The sequence below is a fragment of the Protomyctophum parallelum genome (genome assembly GCF_964188405.1).
Source record: "Protomyctophum parallelum genome assembly, chromosome: 14".
NCBI classification, from domain to species: domain Eukaryota; kingdom Metazoa; phylum Chordata; class Actinopteri; order Myctophiformes; family Myctophidae; genus Protomyctophum; species Protomyctophum parallelum.
This window is the reverse complement of record NC_139709.1, coordinates 34,540,687-34,568,579: the sequence shown is the minus strand read 5'-3', so window position 1 is coordinate 34,568,579 and position 27,893 is coordinate 34,540,687. Positions and strand designations below refer to the sequence as shown.

The following is a 27,893-nucleotide window of genomic DNA, read 5'->3' as shown; positions in this document are numbered from 1 at the left end:
GTTGCTTTCATTTAATATCTCACAAAGGAAGCTGCAGGCATCGACTAATTTCTTAACCTGAATAAGGGGTCTTCACTTCCCTCGTGTTCCTCATTGTAGATAAATGGCAATTGACTCTGTAAAGTGAGTTAGACTCAAGTTTCATTTGCAACGGAGACGTCTCCCTTAGCGAAGGTGACCATGGGACTATATACCTTGTTAAGACAACGATGCCGACATTGGTGCATTTGCCATTAGCAATCCTGTCAGGTGAAGGTGGTTCTTTTATTTAGACCTTTTGCTAAGTCTCAAGGACGAGACAAGCATTCCAATTAGCCCTGGAAGAGATAGCTATGCAAAATGCAAATTTATGCGGATTAGAATGTTTTAAATGGCTCGTCTCCCCATCCCTACTTGCGTAACACTGAGAAATTCATATGTAAGGTGTTCATCGATGAATTCATCTCCATTTCTGAGCTTTTATTCACCTTTTCTCGTGGGATAGATGCATTACTATTTTAGAAAAGATCACAAGAGTATATGATATGGCTGGTGGCTCAGAGTAGCCGGATGGGAACGGCAGTTCTAACCCGGGCTCCATCAGAGTAAGTTAGGTGACATCCACACCAGAGAGCTTTGCTGCGCATTTTCAGAAAGTGCACTTCGTTTGGCAGGTGTGAAGGCTCATTCGAATCCTAATGCGTATCAAAGAACCGCATTCTACTCCGAGCAAAAACAGGGGTTTCGCTTCGCTTCCAATCGCACTTGATTACGATTCAGTGCAGGTGTGAATGCAATCCGCATTAAATAAAGGAAATGAAGCAAACAATGTGGCGAGTGAGGAGCTGAACACAGTTGGAGACGGAGAAGGCATATTTTACGCAGCGCAAAGATGTCCCGTTACCGTGGATAGACGTGGTCGAATGAGGAGACTGAAGCCCTGATCGAAATGAGGACGAGTACACTAATCAATTGCTTAAGAAAACACATAAAAACACTGCAGTGTATTATAGCCCAGGGGTCTGCAACCTTTTTTAAATGAAGTGCCATGTTTTTATTTTCTAGATCGTCAGTGTGCCATATCAACATTAATTAATTTTAATGACACAGGAAAAATTCCAACATATTTTGCTTGTCAACAAATGTTTCCTTTTTCCTTCTTTTTAAATATTTTCTTTCACGTTGTTATAATGATCATTAGACTCAGGGCAGAGTTCAGTTTTAATGAATGTAGAATGCAGGATGTAATTTACACACTAATGTGAGGGACTTCATTTATTTGACTGCATTTTTTTTTAAAGTTTATTTAAAACCAAAAATACTCTCTCACACACTTGCCAGTGTGCCAGTGATCACCCTCCTTTGTGCCAATGTTGGCACTGGTGCCTGAGGTTGCCTACCCCTGTTATAGCCTACAGAATATTCTGTCTGTCTGTCTGTCTGTGTGTGTGTGCCGTAAACATGGAGTGCTGTCACTGTGTGGGGACTGGGGAGTAGGGACTTTCATCTCCATAAACTTGTAAACATTTTGCCTCCATGCCCAAAAGAACAGTGCGTGGCTGCGTGCATGTGTAGAAGGGGGGGGTGCAGTCCCAGACGGCACGACACATGCACGTTATGAGTATAATTTTATCACCATAGATTTCACTGTGTAGGCTATAGTTTATGAATGGAACACATTGATAAAAGTCCCCCCTGCTGCGTGTCCAATTGCTGTGACAGTGTGAAGGCAAACCGCAGCAAATTAAATATGTAAGAATCCCAATTTCTCCGCCTCATTCGCATCGAGTCTACCGAGTCTACCGTCTAAGTATTAGGTGGGAATGTGACCTTAGTTAGTTAGTTTAATTTATTGTCCACGTGTGGAAATTTGTCTTCGGTCTCAACAACAGTAAAAACAAACAACAGCAACAACACAATTATTTTCATGGCAAAAATGCAGGACAACAGTGAGGCTAGGTTCACTTTTCGCTGCAGCTTGCTTCTTCCTTTTACATTAAGATTGCCATACCACATTGCCACATGTGTTAGTGTCAAGTGTCCTTGAACAAGACACTGAACCCCTAATTGCTCCCGATGAGGGAGCTTGGTGCCTTGCATGGTTTCCGCCACCATTGGTGTTCTAGAATCTAGAGCCTTGGATACATTTACCGTTTATGAGAGTGAATGGATGATGCATCTGAATGCTGAACGCTGCTTTGTGTACTGTAAACAATCCACTGAGTCATCCAAGCAAGCAACACATACACCTGACTAGGTTTTCCTCAGTGTGCAGTTGGTATTATTATATATGGTTTATGCATTTATGCACAAATGTTAACGTAATAGCTGTCTGTAAATTGATTAATGGCTAAATCTGCTCAGATGTATAGTGTGCTCTGACACCAGTGCTGATTTCGTCGACTAAAACTATGACGGAAAATGTTTGTCGACTACCTTTTTTCACTGAGGAAAACTGAATAAAAACTAAGCTATGATGACTATGACTAGTAAATATATTGGGGAAAAAAGTACAAAGACATGCACAATCCAAAACCCCCAAAAAACGTAGGGTACCATCTCTGACTTGTTGTGATCATGTGATTCTGTACACAGCTGTTCCATGTGATCATGATCGACAATCATGATCATGATTGACAAGAGGGTTGTATAAAGACCTCCCTTAGGATAAGGAATGAAGACGCGCTCGCACACTGTGGGCTCCGATGTTTCGAGCACAATGCTCTTCCTCAGACTTGTGAACACAGAGGAACACATCTTTATTACAACCCTCTTGTCAATCATAATCATGATCACATGGAACAGCTGTGTACAGAATCACATGATCGCAACAAGTCAGAGAAGGTACAAGGCAATGATAAAGAGTAAAGTGACACATGCATGATAGAAAATCAACAATAAATAATATTAAATATACATCACAAAATGTCACTCCTCAGACAATTGTATACAACATAATGAACCAGAAGTTGTTTTAAATACATTCATAAATAAATGATCTAAGATTCACCATTCTACAAAAACAGGCCATCTACTTCTGGGGTTAAAATCACACACCCGTGTGAACTGAGTGGTGCAGCTCCCCCCACCTCTCTCTCTCCCCCCACCTCTCTCTCTCTGTCTCTGTCTCTGTCTCTGTCTCTGTCTCTGTCTCTGTCTCTGTCTCTGTCTCTCTCTCTCTCTCTCTCTCTCTCTCTCTCTCTCTCTCTCTCTCTCTCTCATTAGCAGGCTACATTGCAGCATTATCCCTCTCTCTGTTTCTGGCGCCCCCTACTGGTACCCTATAGTCATATACCGGTGCTCATGGCCACATGGGTACATGACCACATACATACATACATACATAGGTGTACACGGACATTGCTGGTTATAGGAGTGGTTGCAACACTCAAAAAAATAGTAGATGGCCTGTTTTTGTAGAATGGTGAATCTTAGATAATGTATTTATGAATGTATTTAAAACAACTTCTGGTTCATTATGTTGTATACAAAGTAAGACGCGCAAACGCGGGAAGCGAACGCAGCTGTGTGTGTGTGTGTGTGGTTGTTTGTGTGTGTGTGTGTGTGTGTGTGTGTGTGTGTGTGCTACAGCTGCGCCCTCTGGTGGCGGGCGGGTGGTGTCACAGCGGGACAGACAGACAGACAGACACTCAGACAGACACGATCTGCAGGGTCTCATAGTTAGTGCTCATTGCATTCGCAACAATTGTCTGAGGAGTGACATTTTGTGATGTATGTATTGTTGATTTTCTATCATGCATGTGTCACAGTGTGCAAGCATCTTCATCCCTTATCCTAGTAAATATATTGACAATTTCATCAACAAATAAAAACTAACTAAAATGTTAGGGAGGGACTAGTGGACAAGAGATCCAGTAGAACTAAAAGACAAGCCATTTTATGCTTGGTTGCATGCTGAGAATCGCAGATCTACAAGCTCACAACGTGTCGCAGAGACGCGTTGTGTCGACAAAATCATATGACAGTTAGTCGACTAGAACTAGACGAACACTAAAACATTTCAGATGACTAAATTAAATTTTATTCCAAAGACGGACTAAACTAAAATCAACACTGTCTGACACTAATTTGATAGGATTTTCGACCATATAGTATTATAGATTGTATAGATTTCCGACATTCTCAGTGGAATGAAAATCTCTGCCAGGAGGCACTCCTATGTTCCTCCCTCCATCATTTTGTGTGTGTGTGTGTGTGTGTGTGTGTGTGTGTGTGTGTGTGTGTGTGTGTGTGTGTGTGTGTGTGTGTGTGTGTGTGTGTGTGTGTGTGTGTGTGTGTGTGTGTGTGTGTGTGTGTGTGTGTGTGTGTGTGTGTGTGTGTGCGTGCGTGCGTGCGTGCGTGCGTGCGTGCGTGCGTGCGTGCATGCATGCCCTTGTAAAGGCACACTACAATGGGGGGGAGAGGGCTACTATAATGGATGCTGATTGCTGATTGTTAATGCCTTGCGTCAATTATATTTGTACTTGGAACACTAATCAGTCTGGGAATTTAAATGATAGCGCCCCCCCCCCCCCCATGTCTGTCCAAATTGACATTGAAATAATAGCATGCAACCCGTGCGTCAACCGGATGATCAGTCAGTCAGTTGATGAAATTAATACAAATTGAAGGAGCCAGCATAATGGGTCCAGTCCTCTTACGTGTTATGCACTTCATACTGTATAGTGTACCACACGAGGGTATGAAATACTCTGTGGTAGGAAACCGAGGACAAAAACATCACAAAGAATATGAAGAAAACAGGGACGCCTGGAGTTACAGGCTTCGGTAGGTCAAAAATTCTGGTGTAACTAGTATCAATCACATATATATCACATATATTATGTATAGTTATAAAGGACTAGACCTGTACATGCCCATCGCAGTCGGCCACCGGCCTACTTGGGAACCTAATGATATATACGTTGTCATAGCACCCGTTTTAACCAAAGCCCCAGTGAGGCTATTCAACGTTGAAGCAATGGGTCCTAGTGGTAAGAGGAGGGACTGCAGGCGGACCTGTGGATTCATGACCGGGAAACCCTGTGCAGCTGGGCTTTAACATTGAGCGCTCGGTTGCACTTCCGCATTTGACCACCAAAATTTGGTTGTCAAATGCGGAAGTAACACCACTGAGCAACTTCCACTGACATGAATAGACACTATGACTGGTACTGAGTGGTGTCTGTCTTCTTCGATACAAATCCACCTTTCTCCATCGCTCTCTCTATGAGTTACGAGTCATCGTGGGCTGAGGTGAATATGCGCATAAATTTAGAAGTTTTTGGTTCTGTACGTTGATGTTTTTTTATATATTTATTTATTCAGGGAGAGGTACAAGGTTAGTTTTACATCGTTATTGTTATTGGTGACATTCCCTGTTTTTTTCCCCTTAGTTGGGCAGAATGACCAAGAGTGGTCACGCTTGCCCAGCCTACCCTCCCGTTCACCCTCCCATGGGTCCTAGGGGAGGCAAAACATAATAATTAAAATACATTTAAATACAACATAAAAGGGTAAAATAAGTAAGATGAACAAAAAAGAGAAACATAAATGAATAAAAAGAAACAAAAAGAAAAAAGAAACATGACATAAATGTAGAGATATAAACAGAGAATAAAACTAAAACAATTACAAAAAAGACATTTGTATAATATAGCCTACTGCATATACCTCCCTGGGACATTGAAATTGATGCTGTGTACCGTAGTTAAGTTAAATTGCAACTGATCGTTGCAATTTAACAACGATCAGTTGCAGTGTTAGTGTTTCCAAGTTGTTGAAGTGTGATATGAAGGGTTGCCATCTGTACGTTGACGTTTATCAAGGGGGGCTTAAAGCGGATTGTGTGTGGTCTGTCTGTCTGTCTGTCTGTCTGTCTGTCTGTCTGTCTGTCTGTCTGTCTGTCTGTCTGCCTGCCTGCCTGCCTGCCTGCCTGCCTGCCTGCCTGCCTGCCTGCCTGCCTGCCTGCCTGCCTGTCTGTCTGTCTGTCTGTCTGTCTGTCTGTCTGTCTGTCTGTCTGTCTGTCTGTTTGCCTGTCTGTCTGTCTGTCTGTCTGTCTGTCTGTCTGTCTGTCTGTCTGTCTGTCTGTCTGTCTGTCTGTCTGTCTGTCTGTCTGTCTGTCTGTCTGTCTGTCTGTCTGTCTGTCTGTCTGTCTGTCTGTCTGTCTGTCTGTCTGTCTGTCTGTTTGCCTGTTTGTCTGTCTGTCTGTCTGTTTGCCTGTCTGTTTGCCTGTCTGTCTGTCTGTCTGTCTGTCTGTCTGTTTGCCTGTCTGTTTGCCTGTCTGTTTGCCTGTCTGTCTGTCTGTCTGTCTGTCTGTCTGTCTGTCTGTCTGTCTGTCTGTCTGTCTGTCTGTCTGTCTGTCTGTCTGTCTGTCTGTCTGTCTGTCTGTCTGTCTGTCTGTCTGTCTGTCTGTCTGTCTGTTTGCCTGTCTGTTTGCCTGTCTGTCTGTCTCAAAGTTTCTCCCTCTCTATAGATCTATTGCCATAATATGAAAAGGTCTTTGAACAGTAAAAAAGTTTTACGAATAAGAATATGCAGTCTATCAACAGTGAATATATGAATGAAATATGTCTTCACAACTGTTATCCGTAACAGGCATCTGTCAAGGTTCTGATGTGTGCATCCCAGTGGTCTGGGCCAATATGCAAGCGCCCAGAGTCAGTAATCCAAAAGAACAGACAGTGCCCTCGAGTCAAAGCGGGAGTCAGTAATCCCAAAAGAACTAGAGCCGAGCAGATAGTGCAGGTTTTAAACTCTCACGGGGGTCAAGCTTGGTTGTGTGGAGCCTGATGGCTACTGACAACAACAAGCCAAAGAGGAATAGCTGACATAGTGATAGGCAAGGCTTTACACTGTCACATTCTTCAAGTTCCTTCCGCTCGGGTGGAGCCTTGTCTGGGACATTTCATTTTGTGGGCCGCTTAATTTAATCGCGATGTATAGGAATGATAAATGATGGTGTCTTTTCGATTATTTTCAGACAAAGACTGGGATTTATTTGCTGCAAGAAGGTAATGAGGAGCCATTCAATATTCGACTTCACTTGGCCAAAGACATTCTGACCATTCAAGAGCAAGATGTCATCTGTGTGTCAGGAGAGCCTTTTTATTCCAGTGTAAGTAACCCAAGCTGTCTAATACACACATAGCAAATGTCCACACATCATCTGCTCTTCTCGTGACACACGCATTAATTACAATCAGATTAAGACTAGAAAAAGTGCACAGGTCTTCACCAGGCCAGGTCAGGTTTTGGCCTCCTGGTGTCGCTATAATAGGCCAATGTGAAAAGTATGCCATTTGTTCTTCCGACCTCGGGTGGCAATTGGATCATTTGAGGCATTTTGTTCCAAAAAATTTGTTTTGCAAAGATCCACCTGTTGGTGGCGCTGTGACAGGCCAATGTTGAAAAGGGTGGGATGTATTCCTCACTGACCATGTTTTGTCCGTGCTGGGCAGGTTGTGTACTGTGGGCAGCGAGGATAGAGAGAGGTAGGTAAACTACAGGGAGAGCGAGCGTTCCGTGGCGGTGGGTGTCGTTTCACCGCAGTTGTAGGAAAGCCGGTGGGGGGGGTGACGCTTTCTTATGGAGGAAAGGCCCTCTGTGATTGGCCAGTAGTCGGAACAGCCACAGAGCTTAGTTGACAACGCAGAGGTCAAATGAAGGCAGTGACGTACCACGGCCAGTGGTATACGTCATTTTCTGAAAAACCCATGTTTCTATATTATGTCAGTGGTGCTCAACCCTTTTCATGTCAAGGACCCCCAGAATTATCTGTATTTGGCCAATTTTAAGATTTTTCAATAATAGCAGACCCACAAGCTCGTATCGCGGCCCTCGGTGCCGTGCTATGAGCTTGTAGATCTGCTATTTTTCAATAGCGAAAGTATTACATAATGCTTAAAACACCAAAAGGGGTTCCCGCCCAGAATGGGCTAAGTTCCGCATGCGTCACTCACGGTGTATGACCTGGCCACCTGAACCCGCGCTCCATCATGGGCAGAAATACAATTGCATCGCGTGGGCATGGAATCCTCACAAATGTAATAATAGATGTGCATGGAAAATGAAGTTAATCCTATAGTGGTCATTGCAATGTGGCGTAATTATTCGGCCACTGTGATGCCTGCTTCGTAGAATAGCTCACATTCCCAGGTATCTCTGATTGATTGGTTGATTGATTGAAATATTTATTAACAGTTTGCAGAATTTCAGTACATTTTCAAGCACAAACTCAATACAAAGACTGTTAACTGTGAGTGGATGACCCAATAAAGCATTACACTTGTTTACAAGAGGGTCCACCTTGTTCAATTCATCAAAACATTTAGAGACGTACAAATAAAAATAGATTATCTACAAGCTTTGCGACACATTGTGTTTGTAGATGAGCTATTTAGTGTGATTGTTTGCCTCTAATTGTCACCAAATGTTTGCCTATATGACATGCCCAGAATTGGGACGCTAGGATTCATGTGGCTAAAATTGCTTGTTTTTTTTGTTTTTCCCTTGCCAGCGACATTTGGGCTTAGTTGGTAAATATGTATAATGTAATGTTCACCTTGTTTGAGTGATGGTTATAGCTCGGTCAATTCTTCTGATGGCCTGCCAGAACAGGAGGACAGAGAAGTCAGTGGGAGAAGGTGCAGGTGCTCAAAACCCATTCTTGGCGGTGTTTTAAAGCATTATGTTATACTTTAGCTATTGAAAAATAGCAGATCTACAAGCTCATAGCGCGGCACCGAGTGCCGCGTTATGAATTTGTAGGTCTGCTATTTTTTTTAAATGTGGCGCAAATCCTTGAATATTCTGTACATATATTCTTTCAGAGCGAACGTTTTTAAAGGAGAATTCCATGCTAGAAGGCTTTCTTACCTTTATTTGTAGTCGTTACGTCCCCACCAAAGAGGACCAGGTGTTATTTTGTGCAAAAGCGCATTATTGGCTATTTCCCCTACCATAAGCCCTTAATGAATTGATTTGAATTGCATTGAATTGAATGGGGCTATGGGGTGTTGTGCTTTTTGTATATATCCTCTCTTCATAATGTAAATAGTATCCAAAGCGGCACACTTTACTACTTATTTCGATGGAAATAAGCGAATTGGCACAAAAACCCAACCCCCATTAAGGGCTTATATTAGGGGAAATAGCCAATAATGCACTTTTGCACAAAATAACACCTGGACTTCTTTGGTGGGGACGTAACAACTACAAATAAAGGTAAGAAAGCCTTCTAGCATGGAATTCTCCTTTAACTCAAATCTTTGCTTCTGGGGGCTCCCTGGAACAACATATTTTCAGATGGGGGTCGGCGGCCAATTACATTACATTTTTGGGGGTCCTTGACATGAAAATGTCTGAGAACCACTGATATAGAAACATAGGGTTTTTCAGAAAACTGTCAGGATTTAGAAGACATTTGTAGAATCTGTCTTCAGGTCTAAATGGGTTAATACTTCGGTGCATGGGTCTCGCACACCAAAAATCGACAAGCTCACAACACGTCGCAGCAGGGACGGCGGACGCGTCGTGGTCAGGGAACCTGCCTTTGATTTCTGACCGGTTTCCCAATTCCCATACCAGGCTCTCTATAGTGAGAAGCATACATTTGATATGTTTTACCATTGGTTGTGGATCAGAGTCATGTCTGTCGCAGCACTATGCACATAATGGTATAGACGGCTGTTGGTGTAGCCTATTGTTGCTGTCGGGCAGAAGCCTTGAATATCCATATTTCAACTTTTTGTTTAGTTTTTGCATCATGCAGCAGTGCCACACCAAAATAGCAAACATAGCCAATCTATAAGCTCACAGCGTGTCGCGATGCGATGCGTTGCATGATGTTTAGTCAATATTGAATATTGGCAAATATTCATGGGTTGACTTTTGGCGCTGCAATCAATCCAGTGATTTGTGAGTTCACGCACGCACGCACGCAAGCAAGCACGTGCGCGCACGCACACACACACACACACTGAGTTTTTCTATCAAAATCTCTTGGTACCTGAACTAGACATTGGAGTCGTTATGATTGCAGTAAATCATAGGCTGTCCAGAAATGTCTAGTATAGACGGCATGATGGCATTTCAGTGATGATAGTTTACTAAAATGATGGCTTTTTTTTTTTAACACTTCAACTGATATCATGTAACACTTAATAGTTCTCAAAGGTCCCCTCAGAGCCAAACTCCATTTTGTACTCTCTGAGTTATGGTAGCGGTCCTTGAAATGAAAGTAATTTAAAAAAGGAAACGTTTGAGAACCACTTCGAGTAGCATAGTTTATTGTCTTATGCAAGAGGATCTCAAGCATCCCCTGAAATCATTACTGTGCTCTTAATTCATTCTACCCAAATCTCTTGACAGGAGAGGACTGTAACGATCCGAAGGCAGACAATCGGAGGGTTTGGGCTGAGTATTAAGGTGATTTAGATCTCAATGATTCTAGTCCCACTCTCCACAGAGTCTTCTTTTAATGTACTGTCACCTGAAATTATTGACCTTTCTTTCTTTTTTTTGTTCAAATGTATTAAATAGCGAGGGTATAGGAGTGTTTTGTGGAAAATGGAGTCGCTCGCCCTTTAATCTTGTCTCAGTAGTTATTTGTTCCTCTGTAATAACTCTGTTTCATTTGTCTCTTAGGGTGGAGCGGAACACAGAATCCCTGTCGTGATCTCGAAAATATCAAAAGAACAAAAAGGTAGGCTACATTATCTTCTATGCTAGAGCCCAAACGATGGCAAGATTATCAACGTTTGACCAATGTTTTCTTTAGAAGTGCAAAAATCTATTCTGATTTTGAAAACATTCATTTCATTGTTCAAAAATAGAAAATTCAACAATAGCTGATCTACAAGCTCACAATGAGACACACCTATGGGGGGGGCATCCATGGGTTCATGGGTTTGTTGTGAATCAAAATTGTTATTGTATGACCTATGGCTCAAGAGTTATAGGCCTTTCTGTGTGTAGTTTGCATGTTCTCCCCATGTCCCCTAGGGTAGGTACCCTCACAAAAAACATGCAGTAATCCTGGTCTCTAAACTGCCTCCCCCTGGCCAGCCGGGGCGCCTGATGGAGGGGAAAGGAACTGGTTGGAATAACGTGTTCCTTCCACGCGCTACGTCCAACTAGGGAAACCTCCCCCCTGCCAGGCGTAAAGGAGCAACAAAACTCAGGCATGAAGGAAGCATGAGTTCAAGTTCAAGAAATGCAGCTTGTGCCTGCATGGAAACTACACATCCGATTGTTCGTGTTTATATATCACTGTTAACAACTTTAAAACTTATCATATGTTGCATCAACTGCAGCGAGGAAAGGCTCTGCTCTGCTGCATCCAATAATAAATATATCAGCCTACTAGTCCAGTGCGGACTGGTGATTTCATTTGTATATTTGATTTCATTTGTATATTGGTGCCGAGTGCGAAGCTTGAACAATAGGTTAATTGCGGACCGCTACAGATAAACTGTGGATATTAACCTACCAATAAGGACCCAGGCCAACTGCCATTGCGCAGGACACCAACAAGTCTATGCGTAGTGATGTGTTCATAGCCGCGTGAAACTATATTCTCGTGCCGTATTTTGCTCTCCATTTCATGGTCATGGAGGGAGAGAGAGAGGTGTGAATGCAATCGCATATAGCGTGGTTGGTGTGACGTCACCAATTAACACGGTCAAAGTCACAATGGCTCTAAATAATATCTGTGTCTGTCTCTAAACTCTGCAGCAAGCCATTAGCAAGCCTCGCTCGTGCCTTTTTCTCCATGGAGGCTTCTTTACTTAAAGTGATTTTCTTCTTCCAGCTGAACTCTCCGGGTTGCTCTTCATCGGAGACGGCATCCTCCAGGTAGGTATAGAGAAAGCAGACACACACCATATGTCATTTAAATGCTTGTTTATGCGCCTCAGCCCACTCTGCAAAGTGATTCACATCTTTAATATTTCATACGCCATATGTCAGCAGCCACCACCACCACCACGCTGAAACACTCAGCAGTTATTCCTCTATAGGTGTAAATGTCAGTGTTGTGTTGTGGCATAGGTGGGACTGTGATGCAACTCTGCAAAGATAACATCGACAGGATAGCAATTCACTATTAATGGCAGCTGTGAATGTCACCTGTGTTTACAGTTTTTTAGTCCAGATGGGCAAGAAGCAGGCAACTGTATTTGTATTGCAAAGAAGTGCCTTTCTGCACTTAACCCATTTAGGCCTGACCTCAAAATTATAAAAGAATCTTCTAAATCCTCCAGTTTTCTGAAATAAATATTTTCACGTTTTTTCAAAAATAGCAGACCTACAAGCGGTGACCGCCATTTTTCCCTTTTAACGTTGATCCGGTTGCTATGCAACGCCTCCGTCCCCACCAGCTATGGGTTCTTTACATCACCATTTAGACTCCATTAAAGCAGGATTTTCAAAGACCCGTATCTCTAAAGCTCTGGAAAACCCTATGTTTCTATGTCAGTGGTTCTCAACCTTTTTCATGTCAAGGACCCCCAGAATTATATTTGGCCGCCAACCCTCCATCATGAAAATATGTTGTTCCAGGGAATATATATTCCAAATTTGCGCCACATTTTCACGATTTTCAAAAATAGCAGATCTACAAGCTCATCGAATGCCGTGCTACGAGCTTGTAGATCTGCTATTTTTCAATAGCTAAAGAATAACGTAATGCTTAAAACGTTATTCTCGGGTTCCCGCCCGAGGAAATAAGAAATGAAAAAACTATACCAAATATAGGTACCTTTATGTATGACAATAACAATATTGTGGTTGTTTTGTTAGTCAATACTTAACAACGTTATTATTTTAACACCCAAATGTTGATTTGGTTTCCAGATAAATGGAATAAATGTAAGAAGCTATCGCCATGAGGAAGTGGTACGTTTGTCTCATATTCCACCTACACTGCAGCAACTCTCACAGCACGTCTTTATCTTGTTTCAACAGTGCGATCATTATCTTTTGGACGTGTAAAACCATTTTTATCCATTTTTGAAATGAACGGCTTCACAACGTGTAGCCTATGTAAGCACTGTGACATCAGGGTCAATGTAAGCCCTTATCTAAGCCTTCCTTTCTGTACAGAAGTACAGTAGCACAATGCCTCATGTCATATAACAACATCACACACCAAGGGGTGAGCGGTATAAGCCTTTACTGTTTAGCCACAAATAGACATTTATATGTTGTGTACCTTTCCAGGTCCAGGTTTTGAGAAATGCTGGTGAAGACGTGACACTCACCGTCTCCTTTCTGAAGAAGACTCCGGCTTTTCTTAAACTACCCCTTTGTGAAGATTGCACATGTAAGAATACTCACATACTAAGTAAGAATTCGCCTCTTTTATACTTCCACCACACAACGGTGTCCCTTACAACTAATTACCACTGCAGTGCCACCTGCATGTAAAAAAAGAGAAAACAAATCCGTAAAATCTGTGAATCTGACATTCTTCAAGGACTAAATGAACATTAATTGCCAAACAGACACAAGCACGCACTTCCACCCCCACTAATTGCGTCAAGAACAAAATAAATAAAGATAATAATTGGCTTATAATGACAAAGAAACAGACAAGCGTGCATTATTCAATACCACCTGAAGAAACATTTGACAGCAAACACACCAAAATATAATAGTAAGTGAGTACATTTTATTTTATTTATAAAGCACCTTTCGAAACAAGGTTACAAAGTGCTGACACACTGCACATTGTATAGACGCTGCCTTCGTGCGAGCAATTTACTACTAAACATTGAAGGCATGAGCCCTTCATTAGAGACAAAACACACACTGACTGACAAATACCCATCATACCCGCGGGCATTCGCCACTTTAACCGTCGCCTTTATCTATAAAGTAAGCAAATATTCCGTATCCCTAATAATATGTGCACAAGTGTGTGTGTGTGTGTGTGTGTGTGTGTGATATCCGTATAATATTTGCACAGCGTGTGATAACGCCGCATCTTATTAGCAGCTGATGAGTATAATTCACTTTGAAGGAGGGTGCCCTTGAAAATGCTACACGGCTCTTCACAGAAAACTGCTGCTGTGAAATTTGAACACACACACCGGGGGGATATGTGGCTTTCTTGTGCTCGTTTCCTTCAGGTGTGCCCAGTGACCATGTGCTCGTTTCCTTCAGGTGTGCCCAGTGACCAGAGTAGCGGGACGTCCTCTCCTCTGTGTGACAGTGGCCTCCATTTGAACTACCATCCCAACAACACGGTAGGTAGGCTATACTCTGGACCCAGTTGTTGTTTTTGGCTGCAACATTTGGATTTTTAGTTTTTAGTCCTATACAGTCTCTTGAATAGTTTTAATTTAGTTTTAGTCACATTTTAGTCACCCGGGAATGTTTTAGTGTTAGTCTAGTTTTAGTTAGACTAAATATCATAATATTTTTAGTCGACTAAATCTACAGTTGATTTAGTCGAACAAAATGTGTTTTGTCGGTGCCTTGATGCTGTTGTAATGACTGTTTTTTTGAGTGGTGCAACCACTCCAAGGAACAGCAATGTCCGAGTGTCTGTGTTCACCTATGTGTGTCTGTGTTCACCTATGTGTACTTAATGAGCACCAGTATATGACTATTAGTACCAGTAGGGGCGATGTTTGCCAGAAACGGAGAGAGAGAGACAGTGCTGCACTGTTGCCTGCTAATGAGAGAGATCTCATGTCCTAACATTTTGATTTGTTGACGAAATTCTCATATCAGTCTTAGTTTTAGTCATCATGGCTTAGTTTCCATTTAGTTTTTGTGAGTGGAAAAAGGTAGTCGACGAAATCAACACTGCTCTGGCCCCCTTACCTTACTCCACTGGTTCCCAAGCAGTGGGTCGGGACCCATTTGTGGGTCGCAGACACATTGTTATGGGTCCCCTTAGATTTTGTTTCCTACATGTGGTTTTTCATTATTATTATTATTTCAAAACATTTTCAAAAAACATTCCCAAAAAATGATGCTTTTTGGGAGTCAGGTTCGGCACGGCCCGATCGTGCGGTCACACCCCGGCCCGGTACCAAGTTGACCCCCAGGGGTCCTTGAGGGGATCCCCAGCTAAATGATTGTTAGTTGGGAACAAAACAGGCCTTACATTTACGGATCTGTATAACTCTGAGAGTGTGCAAATGGAACCAAATGGACACGTACTGTAGTAAAGGTCCATTTGGTTCCATTTGTACACTCTGAGAGTATACATTAACACTGGATATTACAGTGTAGATTTGCGGTATACCAGAGATTTAAAAAAAAAAACAGAAAAATGCGCATCTGTGACAAACTTACTTGGGTTGTCCTTGAAAAGGTTGAGAATCACTGGCCTGTACTACAGTACGGCACGTTCTATAACGGTCCCTCTATCACTATGCCGCAGCGCCGTGCCAACAGGCTGTTTCCATGCAACTGTTTCTATTTCGCTGAGAATCAACACACTCCATCTTTATCTATAGCCCATTCTAGACGGGAACCCCTTTTGGTGTTTTAAGCACTGTGTTATACTTTAGCTATTGAAAAATATCAGATCTACAAGCTCGTAGCGCGGCACCGAGTGCCGCGCTACGAGCTTGTAGGTCTGCTATTTTAGAAAGATCTTGAAAGATGTGGCGCAAATCTTTGAATATATATTCTTTCAGGGCGAACGTTTTTAACTAAAATCTTTGCTTCTGGGTGGTCACTGGAACAACATATTTTCAGATGGGGGTCGGCGGCCAAATACATATATTTTTGGGGGTCCTTGACGTGAAAATGCTTGCGAACCACTGAGATAGAAACATGGGTTTTTCAGAAAGCTGTCAGGATTTAGAAGGCATTTGTAGAATCGTCCTCAGGTGTAAATGAGTTAGAGGTGATCGTGAATCAACTTCCTCTGCTCTCCCCACCTGAGCGGCCGCAGCACAGCGCCGATTGTTGACATTTTCAGCCGTTATGAAATGAGGCGCGAGTGAGAAATGAGCGCGCGGCGGGAAAACGATAAGCTCCTCTCCGGTGGTGTGAAGTCACTGTGTGCCTTTAACTCAAGTGCTGTCTGTACTCAAGTACAATTTTGAGGTATTTGTACTTTACTGTACTGTAGCCAAAATTTGTACTTTTTTACTCCACTACATTTATTTGAAAACGTCAGTTTCTAGTTACTTTGGGGATTCAATTTATTTTTTTAATATTTGTTTTGGGGCTTTTTATGCCCTATAAATAGAGCGTCGCAGTCCCGCCCCCTTTCATGACGACGCCAGGCCCAGGAAATAATTCCAAATGCATCTTCCCCATAGACATTTCAAAAAGTATTTATTTAAAGACCTTTTAGCTTGCTTCGTACGAAGCCAACTCGAGTCGTGACAAATCATGACAACAAACACAATATTTTGGACCAAACAAATAATTACAAAGACGAAAAACAACAAATAAAGTGTTGTAACCTGACGTTATTTTCTTCTTTCTAATTATTTGTTCGGCCCAAAACATTGTGTCATGATTTGTCACCAGTGCACACAAGAATTGGCTTTGTCCGCGGCGTAAACAAACGTCTTTAAATAAATACTTTTTGAAAAGTCTATGAGGAAAATGAACGGGGAATTATTTTCCGGGTCTCTCGAGGGGGCGGGACTGTGACACTCTATTGATAGGGAACAGTAGTCGGACAGGAAAGGAGGAGAGAGATGGGTGACACTTACGCAGCAAAGGCCGTCGGGCTCGAGAGTGGAACCCGCGGCACACCGTCCGGCTGGCTTGGCAGCCTAGACACAGACGGTTGATCTAACTACTACTCCTCTGACCCCTTTTCCACCGGTTGGTTCCTTATGCATACCGCTGCCATCTTGCCAGCAAGGTGCTAACTATGTGCAACTTCCCATTGACAGCCCATTTATCCAAACAGAAAAGTCCTATCTAATTGTATTAAACAACTTCAAACTCACCAACATTGCAGCTGTATGGAAAGCTTGAATTATCCTCTTTCAATCTGTAAAGTGTTTGTTTCATAAAAATCCACCGTAGACTTGTTATGAGCTACTTATCTTGTCAAGAAATTCCTTGCAGGTGATTTTTGGAGTATTGGAGTTTGGAAGCACTACTGTTATGTAGGGCAGTTGAGTGATTATCCAACAACCCAAGCTCAAAGCGTCAGAGTTTGGGAGTGCTCGTTGAATATCACTCAACGGCCCATGCGTACCACCTGTTTTGAATTTGCACATAATGCAGGAGGCAGGAGGTTGCTTTACTAAAAATGAGTGCTTCCAAACTCCAATGCAAGGAATTTATTGACAGGAAGTAGCTCATAACAAGTCTACAATGAAACAAACACTTTGCAGAAAGAGGATAATTCAAGCATTCCGCACAGCTGCAATGTTGGTGAGTTTGACGTTGTTTAATACAATCAGATAGGACTTTTCTGTTTGGATGAATGGGCTGTCAATATGATAATGAATTTATTTATACAGCACATTTCAAGACAGTCACAAAGGCCCCTTTTCCACCAAAAGAACTTCGGTTCAGAACCAGTGCCGTTCCGAACCTTGGTGCTTTTTGCGAACTGGTCGCGAACCGGCTGCATTTCCACCAGATTGACGGCCGGTTCATTTGGTGGCGCTATTATACCTCAACACAAAATGTTGAAAGAGAAGGATCCGTCATGCGCCCCGAGGGCGTTGCACAACACAAACCGATGTAAACAGTATCCACGAGGTTGTGATGTCAAGGTTACAAGTTATTATAACGCCCCGCAAGTCTCAGCTGGATTCTGGATCGCGATGCATCCGTATACGATTGGATCGTTTCATGTTTGCGTTGGCAATTAATGTAAACTTATTTTTGTTCAAAGATATCTGTTGCGTGTGTCACTGTGTCTGCGACGTCCTCCCAAGTTCCAACCCACTGACAAGTTCCAACCTACTGACACACCCACTTATATCGTCTCGGTTCACAAAGCGCTGCGTGCAATTACAAAGCTGAACCACCGTTTTGTGGTTCACATTGGGAACGAACGTTTATGGTTCGGAACCAACTCATTTTCAGTGGAAACACTCTGAACTGGTTCAATATTTAGCGGGAAGAAAGAACCGAACCGGTTCAACCCTGGTGGAAAAGGGGTCAAAGTGCTTTACATAACAGGGTAAAAAACAACAAAAAGCAACAACAACATGATCACAGTTACGACAAGATATCAGTGAATAACAGCAAGCACAAAATGAAAGCATGCACATATAATCAAAAAAGAATTATGCAAAAGGTATTATGCAAAAGGAAATTAAGAGAAGGCCTTAATGTAAAGGTGGGTTTTCAGAAGGGATTTAAAACATGACACAGATTTTGCAAGTCTTAGATTAATAGTTAGGGCGTTCCAGAGTTTGGGAGCCTGAATTGCAAATGCCCGCTGCCACCCTTTGTGATGAACTGGGCTGTGGCTTAGCCCTAGAACGGCTTTTGTTGTTTCATACAGTATGTACAGTATTTCACATACAGAGCCATAGAACACCCTGCTTAATTTCTGGTCGGACTAATTAATGCGCTGCCTAAATGTGATAAATGCTCCGTTTGTACTCGCCCATTAAATAATTCCAAAGACGTGGAGTGAAATATGGTCCTCTAGTTTTATATCCATGTGAAAGTTCTGGCACAAAACGTGTATTTAGTCAATTATCTCCACTTTTTCAAGAGATGCACAGGGGGGGGGGGGGGGGGGGGGGGGCGGAATGATTGCTGGACTGATTTTACGAATACGTCCTGTTTACCGTGGACGTCATCACCAATTGACCAGGGAAACACAAAAGTTTGGGTCACACAATTTGCAGGTGTTTTGTGATAGGTGCTGGGTAATTAATCACACCACCTGCCAAAAACTAGAGGACCATATATTTCACTCCACGTCTTTGGAATTATTTAATGGGTGAGTACAAACGGAGCATTTATCACATTTAGGCTGCCGGTTTTAAGCCCGAAGAGGATTTCAGTGAGACGTATCTATGCCTCTGATACATGAAAATGCACAAAGTATAATTAAATGATCACAGGCATTCTAGGTCTAGGCTGTGGCTGTGGGGGTCTCAAGGAGGGCTTTGTCTGAGGGCCTGAGTGTACGTGAGGGCTTAGTGGGAAATTGCATCTAGTTAGTATACCTTTGCTGGTAAGATGGCCGCCGCATAAGGTCAATGGGAACCGGTTCAGTTATTTTTGGTTCTTAGTCCATGAGCCAGTTCGAGCTCCAACATTGGAACGTTAATTATGAATTGAGTGTGCAAAACAACACCTATATTAAATTGTTATCGCCATGAAACTTCCCCAGTTGATTACTTACACGAAGACAATGATTTATTGTATTACACATTTTTAAAAATGAAATATGCAAATGAGGCATTATATAGGGAAATATGCAAAAAGAAAATATGAAAAAGCTACTAGGGTTAATCATATATTAATTTACTTATATTGATTACAATTTAATAATAATTTATATTGACTAACAATTTAATATAGGTATAATTTTGCACACTATATAAAAGGTCATCTCTAAAAGAGAAAATAATACATATAGGCACTCTTTGTATTGTTCTTAGAAGAGTTGGCATGGTAACAACGAACGTGTTCCCATCCTCAAGCCTTCATCAGCGTTGAACGCTACAAACACAGAAAGTGACACCTTTTATGGTCTCCCTATAGAGGGGACACCTCCCTCTATCATGTAAACAACCATGACTACACAGCCTCCCTAGAGGGGACACCTTCCTCTATCATGTAAACAACCATGACTACACAGCCTCCCTAGAGAGACACCTTCCTCTATCATGTAAACAACCATGACTACACAGCCTCCCTAGAGGGGACATAAAGGTTCATAAAGTTAGGCCGGTATAGAAAAACACTTATAGGCTATAATATACACTGAGACACATCTGAATGAGTCCTTGAAAAGGAGGGGGATTTAGGGGACTCGGTAAGAGAAATATACAAGTTACACATAACATTTTAGGCAGCTAAGCTAACACAATGTACAAAACACTCGAGTTGACTAATAAAGAATGTCTTAGGTTAGGGTCTCTTCACCACAATTTTGGTCCATCCCTCTGTTCAAAGGTTGTCATTTAATCTACATGCAAAGACAAAGGGACACAACTAGCCTACCGAATTGTTAATCACAATCCATATTAAAGAAGCAACTATGTTTTAAATTATGCAAACGCACCTCTCATGATAAATTGCTTTCAATTAAAAAAATATATATATAAAGACGTCTCTCATGTTAGACTACTAGTGTCATTCAGTCCTATAGGCTTTTGGAGTTCTGGCTCATGGACTAAGAACCGAAAAGAACTGAACCGCTTCCCATTGGGAACCAACCGGTGGAAAAGCGGTCACAGTAGGGCTGCACGATTAATCGAATTTGAATTTTACTAGGGTATTTATGGTACGGATCTTGCTCATTAAAGCACTGCACAGAGCCAAAAGTCCTGCTAAAAGCATAATAAACCCGAGTCCAACACCAAATTAATGTAATGCTGTGGGGCGTGCAGCTCACAGCTGTGATTGATTGTGTGCTCAGTCACTCATCCACGTATAGCCCTGTTCAGTGCGTTAGCCGTTAGCACAGAACATGTCCCAAACGCTGAGGTAAACATAACGTGCCACCGAAAAAAGCTCGTAGCATATCAATACCGTGTCCCGACCTACTGTCCCTACACTAAAAAGGGTATTAATTTGGATAATGTTATAATGGCAGGTGATATCACTATGGCACATTAGGAGCGCACTAGTACTGGTGGTTCTCAAATGTTTTAGTTGTATTTGGTTCCATTTGTACACTCTCAGAGTTACAGACCTGTTATGGTCATTCAGGGCTATAGCTCTGTGTTTCCGGTGATATTATTGTCCACTCATTTTGTATGACCGTGGCAATTTTTTTAAATTTAGGCTAAAATGTCCACCACAAGCCAGCATGCATGTGATGACCTCTGGTTAAAGCTGCTACTATAAGCAATAATATTATGTCAACATTTTAATGACTTTGTTTTGTATAATTTTCTTTGGTATTCAGACAGCCATCAATGAGTAAAACGCTCTCCCCCCCCAAAATAATGTGTCTCTGTGACACATCTAGGTGCCACAATCTGCATTCAAAGATGTTCATAGAAGCTTTGTCATTGGTCGAAAAAAAATGACTAACCAATCAGGAAGTAGACTGGCAAATCGACCAATGACAAAGCTTCTAGGAAAGTCTTTGAATGCAGATTGTGGCCCCTAGATGTGTCACAGAGACCATTTTTATAAAAAGGTCAATAAAATGTTGACATATTATTGCTTATAGCAGCTTTAACCCATTCTGGGCGGGAACCACTTTTGGTGTTAGCATTATGCTATGCTTTAGCTATTGAAAAATAGCAGATCTACAAGCTCGTAGCGCGCCACCGAGTGGCGCGCTACGAGCTTGTAGGTCTGCTATTTTAGAAAAATTTAAAACCACTAATACAGAAACATGTCAGAAAACTGTCCGAATTTAGACTTTTTTTTTTTTTAATTTCGAGGTCAGGCCTAAATGGGTTTAATGTGTTGTCTTCTCCAGGACACCCTGTCGTGCTCCTCCTGGCCCACGTCCCCTGGGCTGCGCTGGGAGAAAAGATGGATGGACCGCCGGCTCATTCCTTTGCTCCACTCGCGCCTGTCACAGCACGTGCCGGGCTCCGACGTGTGCAGGTGAGTGCACGGCACGGCGCATAGGCGCAGCCAGGAATTACATTTTGGGCAGGCACGAATTACATTTTGGGGCAGGCAAGATGTGCTAATTGTCGTCTGTCTCCCCCCCCCCCACGCACAATCGGTAGCACTAAAGGTTTTCAAAGAGAAAAGGCTGAAAGGCATGCATTTGCATTCAAATGGGTGATTGAGGGTCGCGCTCCATTCCGCTGTCCACTAATAGTTCTCAGGTCTTGTTTTTGTCCCCTTTTGTGTATGGATTTTGGCCAGGCAGAAAATGGATTTGGACGGGCGGACGCCTGTCCTCGCCTTTATTGTAGATACACCTATTTGTACGTGGTACAAAGGGGTACAAAGGGGACCTCATATTTTGTCAGAAAAGTGGCTCAGGGCCCAGGCGGTGGCGTAACCGTCTGGGCACCCGACTTGTAATCCAGTCGCAGTGTGCCGCGGGTTCGACTCCCGAGCCCGACACGGCCTTTACTGCATGTCTTCCCCCATCTCTCTCCCGTTTCCTGTCAGCCTACTGTCTGTCCCTTAAAAAAAAAACAATAAAAGGTGTAAGCCGCAAAAAAATATCTTAAAAAAAGAAAGAAAAGTGGCTCAGGCAGTCATATAGTTTCCGACCATGTCACTTCAGGTGACGGTTTGTATAGGCTCTGTATACCCGCAAGCTTGAGTTACAGTAGTGTAATAATTATCATAAGATTTAAAGATAAAAATCAACTGTAGATTTAGTCGACTGAAATGTATTTTGGCGGGCCTTGATGCCGTCGCAATGACTGGTTTCACACTTAAATAGCCGATCTACAAGCTCAAAACGCGTCGGACTGCGATGCGTTGTGAGCTTGTAGATCGGCTATTTTCAGCATGCAACCAAGTGTAAAATGACTTGTTCTTTTACTTATACTGGATCTCTTGTCCACCAGTCCCTCCCTAACATTTTAGTCTAGTTTTTATTTGTTGACGAAATTGTCAATATATTTAGTCTTAGTTTTAGTCACCAGATGACTATTCAAATGGAGCCGTCCAATTCCAGCAGTAGAGGGTAATAGAGCGCCGAAGTCCTGACGTCACTCACTCATCCCCTGGTTATAAAGTCCTGACGTCACTCGCGAAATTAAGAAAGAATAACATGACACAGAGTTTAATTTAGTTAATTTAGGACCTTCTAGCAGTTATTAAACACATTTCTTCCATGTAGCCCCATGTTTTGTAATGGCATCATCATGCTATTATGCCCATGGATATACAGAGTCAACTTAACAATGATAAATTAATATGATAATAATACCTTTTATATAATCACCAACATGAATTAATTTGTATAGTTTGTTATTTACAGCTAGGTAGACTAGCTGGAAAAGGGGCGACCGTACCTGTTACCTCTTAAAATCATCTCATATAAGCATAGTGGTCCAAAAAGGTGGTCTCTCTTTATCGTTCATGACAGTCAGTCCCTCATATTTGATAAAGTCTGTTTCTAGCGAAAATGTAACTAATTCAGCAGCAGTAGCATTAGCGTTTTCTCAGTCAGTTGATTCTTCATATCCATATGAGTGAAAAGGCCGGGATGATTTTTTTTTCTTTTTCGATCACAGTTCTTATATGAGGTGATCTAAAATCCCCCTTTGGGAATTACAAATAAAAAGTACATGAACCCTCTGCCGATATTGACGTCAGACTTCGGTGCTCTATGCTGCCTTTGCCAATACTATGTTTGGATGCTGTTCAAAGGAGTTCTGCATGTACAGTCCTGATTAAGTCATCAAAATAAATTACATTACAGTTTAGACAAAAAAGTACAATAATTGTGTTGTTATGGAGTGGCGCTATCCTTCAGCCTAATTTATAGTTTCATGGCCGTGTGTGGCTTGATTAAATAAGTGATTCTCAAAAGAAAATCATATGTTTGTTGAGTGATGCGGTCGCACAATGAAGTATAAATGAGCCTATAATCACATTTTTCCGTCTCCGTTTATTTGCCCCAATTTTTTGTGTTCAGGAAAAATGCTTTTCAAGTGATAGCTGTTGATGGGGTTTGCAGTGGTGTCATTCAATGCCACACAGCCGAAGACAGCTTAGACTGGCTTCAAGCAATAGCCAGAAACATATCCAACCTCACTAAGCACAATGTAAGTATAAGTATTTGACAAACATCAGAAAGATTCTAGCATATATGTTAGCCTCTATTGCTACGTGTGTATAGTTCATGAGTAGCTCTGGTCCATAGCTCTAATGCGTTTCATTTTGAGCTTTGTTACTCTCGACTACCGGGGCTCGCATGAATGCAGACCAGCCTCTCGTCTTTATCGTAAAATAAAAATAACGTTTTACCTACTCACCAAAACAAAGGCGGGTTGTGTCATTATAGAAAGCCTACTTTCCTTAGTGGAAACACTCTGAGAAATATTCTCTATGAGGCAATTCTCTGGGAAATATCGGGAAATATCGGTGCAGTGGAGTAACTAAAAGTATTTTTTTCCCGGTGGAAACAAAACCCCCTTTTGGCCAAAAAGTACCGTTTGGCCAAAAGGAAAGTAGGCTTTCTAATGACACAACCCGCCTTTGTTTTGGTGAGTAGCAAAAACGTTCTTTTTATTTACGCTCAAGACGAGAGGCTGGTCTGCATTCATGCGAGCCCCGGTAGTCGAGAATAACATAGCTCTAAATGCAACGCATTAGAGCTATGGACCAGAGCTAGTTAATGAGGTACAAACATGCTTTTCGGACGTCAATGTTGATGATGACAATGTCCACATTATTCACATAAACAATAATATTACAAATGTCACATGGTAAGTAGACGTATAATTATGTCAATTCACACAATGAGATGAGTGCATATATACAGTATGCTCTTCTAATGCCCTGGGGTGACATTAACAGTGTTAGCACTACCACACTACATTTACTCCCTAAAGGTAAAAGCATGCGCATGTATTATCTATAATTCATTACAATGTATTATATAATAATGATGCCAAGGGGTAAAATGCACAGTAAAATAACTCTTGAGATAGCAATTCTATATTCCAAGCCACACATTTCTGTCCTTCACAGGAGTTTGGACAATGTAGCGCTTTCACGTTGCCAAATTAAGCAGGTGTTGTTTAGTAAACACGTTTTCAAGCCTGTAGCATTTGATTACCTTTCAAAATAAACATGTAGGTTGTATTGTCCTGTATCATTTCTGCCAATGATAGGTACATTAATAGAGCTAAGAAAGCCAATGCTTGCTGGTTCTTTTTTAGACACTCCCGGGGGAAACACAAAAGCTCCAGCCACCTGTGTTGGCATGCTAGTCAACATAAATGTCCAACAATTAAAAGCCTCAGAGGGTGGTAATTATGATGTGGTGTTTGGGCTGGCGCTATATGAGAGAGCTGTATGCGAGTGTCTCTGGGGGATAATGGAGCCCGGGCTCATTTGGAGTGCATTAACTGAGGGTCATACTGAGCATAACGCAGATTACTCATTGTCAGAATGGCTTGAATGATTGAAAGGGCATTTCTGGCCTCAGCCTTTATTAAAAGTCTGAGCCATCAAAATAAGCTGAAGGACATACAGATTTCTGTTCCACTTAAACAACTTAGTTGACCAGAGTAAGGGCCGATTCATACTCCTATTTTACCGCTGTTTCGGCGCTGTAGTGCCGAAATGATTTCGGCTCGTCAGAAATTTTCAGTAGCACCGAAGAGCCGACTTTAGGACGGTACCCGCCGGACGGTACCCGACGGTACCCCCCCCCCCCCCCCCCCCGCCCCCCCCCCGAACCTCAAATGACGTCACATTGTAGGCTCTACAGAGCCGAACCGACTTTTATTCGGCTCTAAAATAGGAGTACGAATCGGCCCTCACCCAGGGCTACGTGATAGGTCTACTCCTTTTGTTGAACCCCTGCACCAAATCTCTTAACTCACAAAGTGTCACATATTTGCGATGCGTTATGAGCTTGCGGATCTGCTATTTTCGCAAAGTGTTTGCACCAGAATAGTGTAATATGGGTGTATGTACAGTAGATATTGTGATTTATTTTTAATGGATGAAGTGTAAGTGTTACCGTGTATGATTTTGACAGCCGAACAAACGAGTGCTACAGTAACACTGGTAGACCACACAATAATGTGACACACTCAACAGTCAGGCTTATTTCTTTTCCAGCTAGCAAAAGAAAGTACATAGTGGTTTCCTCCCTGGGCTCAAAATGTTGTTCTTGCCTCCATTGGAAGACCAGAGCCAATTTGGAGGGTCTAAACGCAACGTGCTGTTCCTTGAGAGTGAGTTATTGATAGCGTGCTGTGGAATTAGGAATGCCTGATACCTGCTGGGATCCGAACCGAATGTTTTAACACATTTTGACCCGAGGACGATTCTACAAATGTCTTCTAAATCCTAACAGTTTTCTGAAAAACCCTATGTTTCTATATCAGTGGTGCTTTTTCATGTCAAGGACCCCCAGAATTATCTGTATTTGGCTGCAGATCCCCATCTGAAAATATGTTGTTCCAGGGACCCCCCCAGAAGCAAAGATACGAGTTAAAAACGTTTGCTGTGAAAGCATTATCACCTACAAGCTATGAGCTTGTAGATCTGCTATTTTCAACAGCTAAAGTACGTCATAATGCTTAAAACACCAAAACGGGTTCCCGCCCAGAATGTTTTAATTTAAAGCCTCACTGCTCTGATCTCTCTCAGTGGTTGCCTGCATTTATAACCAGCATTTTAGGGAGAGACGCTGCCTCGGGTCCTTGTCGAAATGACTATGAATCTATCCCTGTTTTTTTTCCCAATTTGCATGCATTGAATTTAAGTAGCCATAACAGTGTCCCTCTGATGCATGTGGAGGACCACAGATATTTGTGTCACCATTTGTTTGTCCTTGGAGGAAACGATTGGCCTGAATGTGTGTTCTAATGGGACAAATGCCAGTAGGATAATATTCTAGACTCTAGAAGTGGCTGGTGCTGGTGACCACCGGAGAGATGTATGGGTGACAGCCGGAATGCAGACGGCACCTGGGAGCAGTATGGGTTGGTGCCCCAGCCTGCATCTTCCGTGAGGCTGAAGCCCAAAAATCCCTCGGTGAGGCCTTTAGGAGGGCCATTCGAGCCGCAAGCGGAGCCTGCAGCACCACCGTTGCCCAGCGGTGGAGCCGGCAGAACCATTGCGGCTCAAGAATACACCACTCCTGAATGAAGTTGTCTGGTGCTGGAAGTCTGGTGCAACGCACAGGTCCTCGCTGTACTCCTGGTGAGAGCAGGAGTGGACCTGGTGAGACGTAGGAGGGGCCCGGACAGGAGGCAACCCACAGAGCCTATAGTCCTTCCATGCGCCAGAATGGTGCCTCCCAGTCCCGATAGAGTAGTTCCGGAGCGGCGGATTGTGTGGCCCTGGTCTTTCCCTAGTGGGTCTGATCGAGGGTATAGTTACTGGGATGTAAGTCGGGACTTGATGACCCCGGCTGGGTCACCTGAGCAGTGGTGTCATGCTCGTAGAACGCAGTACCACACCGTGGCACCAATAAGTGTTTGACGTGCACGCGTAGGGACGGAACGGAACGGTGCTGCCTCCTACACCTCCAGACGCAGATCGATGCAATCAAGACTAGAGTTAGAACCTTATGACCTTGTGGGATACATCCCTGACGATACATACCCTGAGGATACGTCCTAGGTGCATCCATGCCATGTATTTTCGTTCTTTAGACCTAGCCTGGGACGCGTACCATTTTCGGGTTTACGATCCGGTCGTGAGTAAGGCATTAAGTGACTAGTCGACTAGTAAATCCACTAGTCGACCTGTTGGTACTAGTTGACTAATTGATAAGAAAAGAAATTTTATTTTTTTCCCCCGATTTTGTAGGCCTCAAGATCAGGTAGATTATAATTATAGTCACCAATGTACACAGTTTTTACAAATGTACAAATATTTATTTCCAAATAATAATAATATTTATTTTACATATTGGGTAGTTAAACAAGTAGTCGACTAGTAAACTAGGCAACTAGTCAACTAGTAAAAAGGACTAGAAGTGAATGCCCTAGTCGGGAGCGGATGGTAACCTCCGTCATGTTGTAGTCCACTCACTGGTTTGTAGTCATCTGGTCAGGAAACCACAAAGCGGAAAGTTCCCTGGGATCAAGGCAGTGTTGTTTTTTGGCAGCACATTTAGATTTTAGTTTTAGTCATAGTCTCTTGAATAGTTTTCATTT

At 42.5% G+C, this 27,893-nt stretch overlaps 1 protein-coding gene across 4 annotated transcripts in view; it reads left to right on the top strand.

Annotated features, from left to right (window-relative positions):
- Window positions 1–27,893, top strand: part of sntg1 (syntrophin, gamma 1) — a 69,769-nt gene that overhangs the window by 22,273 nt on the left and 19,603 nt on the right. For 2 of the 4 annotated variants that reach the window (XM_083782508.1, XM_083782507.1), the window contains exons 4-12: window positions 6,962–7,096; window positions 10,351–10,407; window positions 10,627–10,684; window positions 11,792–11,835; window positions 12,835–12,876; window positions 13,201–13,324; window positions 14,146–14,228; window positions 21,548–21,678; window positions 23,684–23,813. In XM_083782508.1, the coding sequence (XP_083638634.1) occupies window positions 6,962–7,096; window positions 10,351–10,407; window positions 10,627–10,684; window positions 11,792–11,835; window positions 12,835–12,876; window positions 13,201–13,324; window positions 14,146–14,228; window positions 21,548–21,678; window positions 23,684–23,813 (804 nt within the window). The remainder of the gene's footprint in view (window positions 1–6,961; window positions 7,097–10,350; window positions 10,408–10,626; window positions 10,685–11,791; window positions 11,836–12,834; window positions 12,877–13,200; window positions 13,325–14,145; window positions 14,229–21,547; window positions 21,679–23,683; window positions 23,814–27,893) is intronic. The other 2 variants (XM_083782509.1, XM_083782510.1) reach the window with 2 other exon arrangements.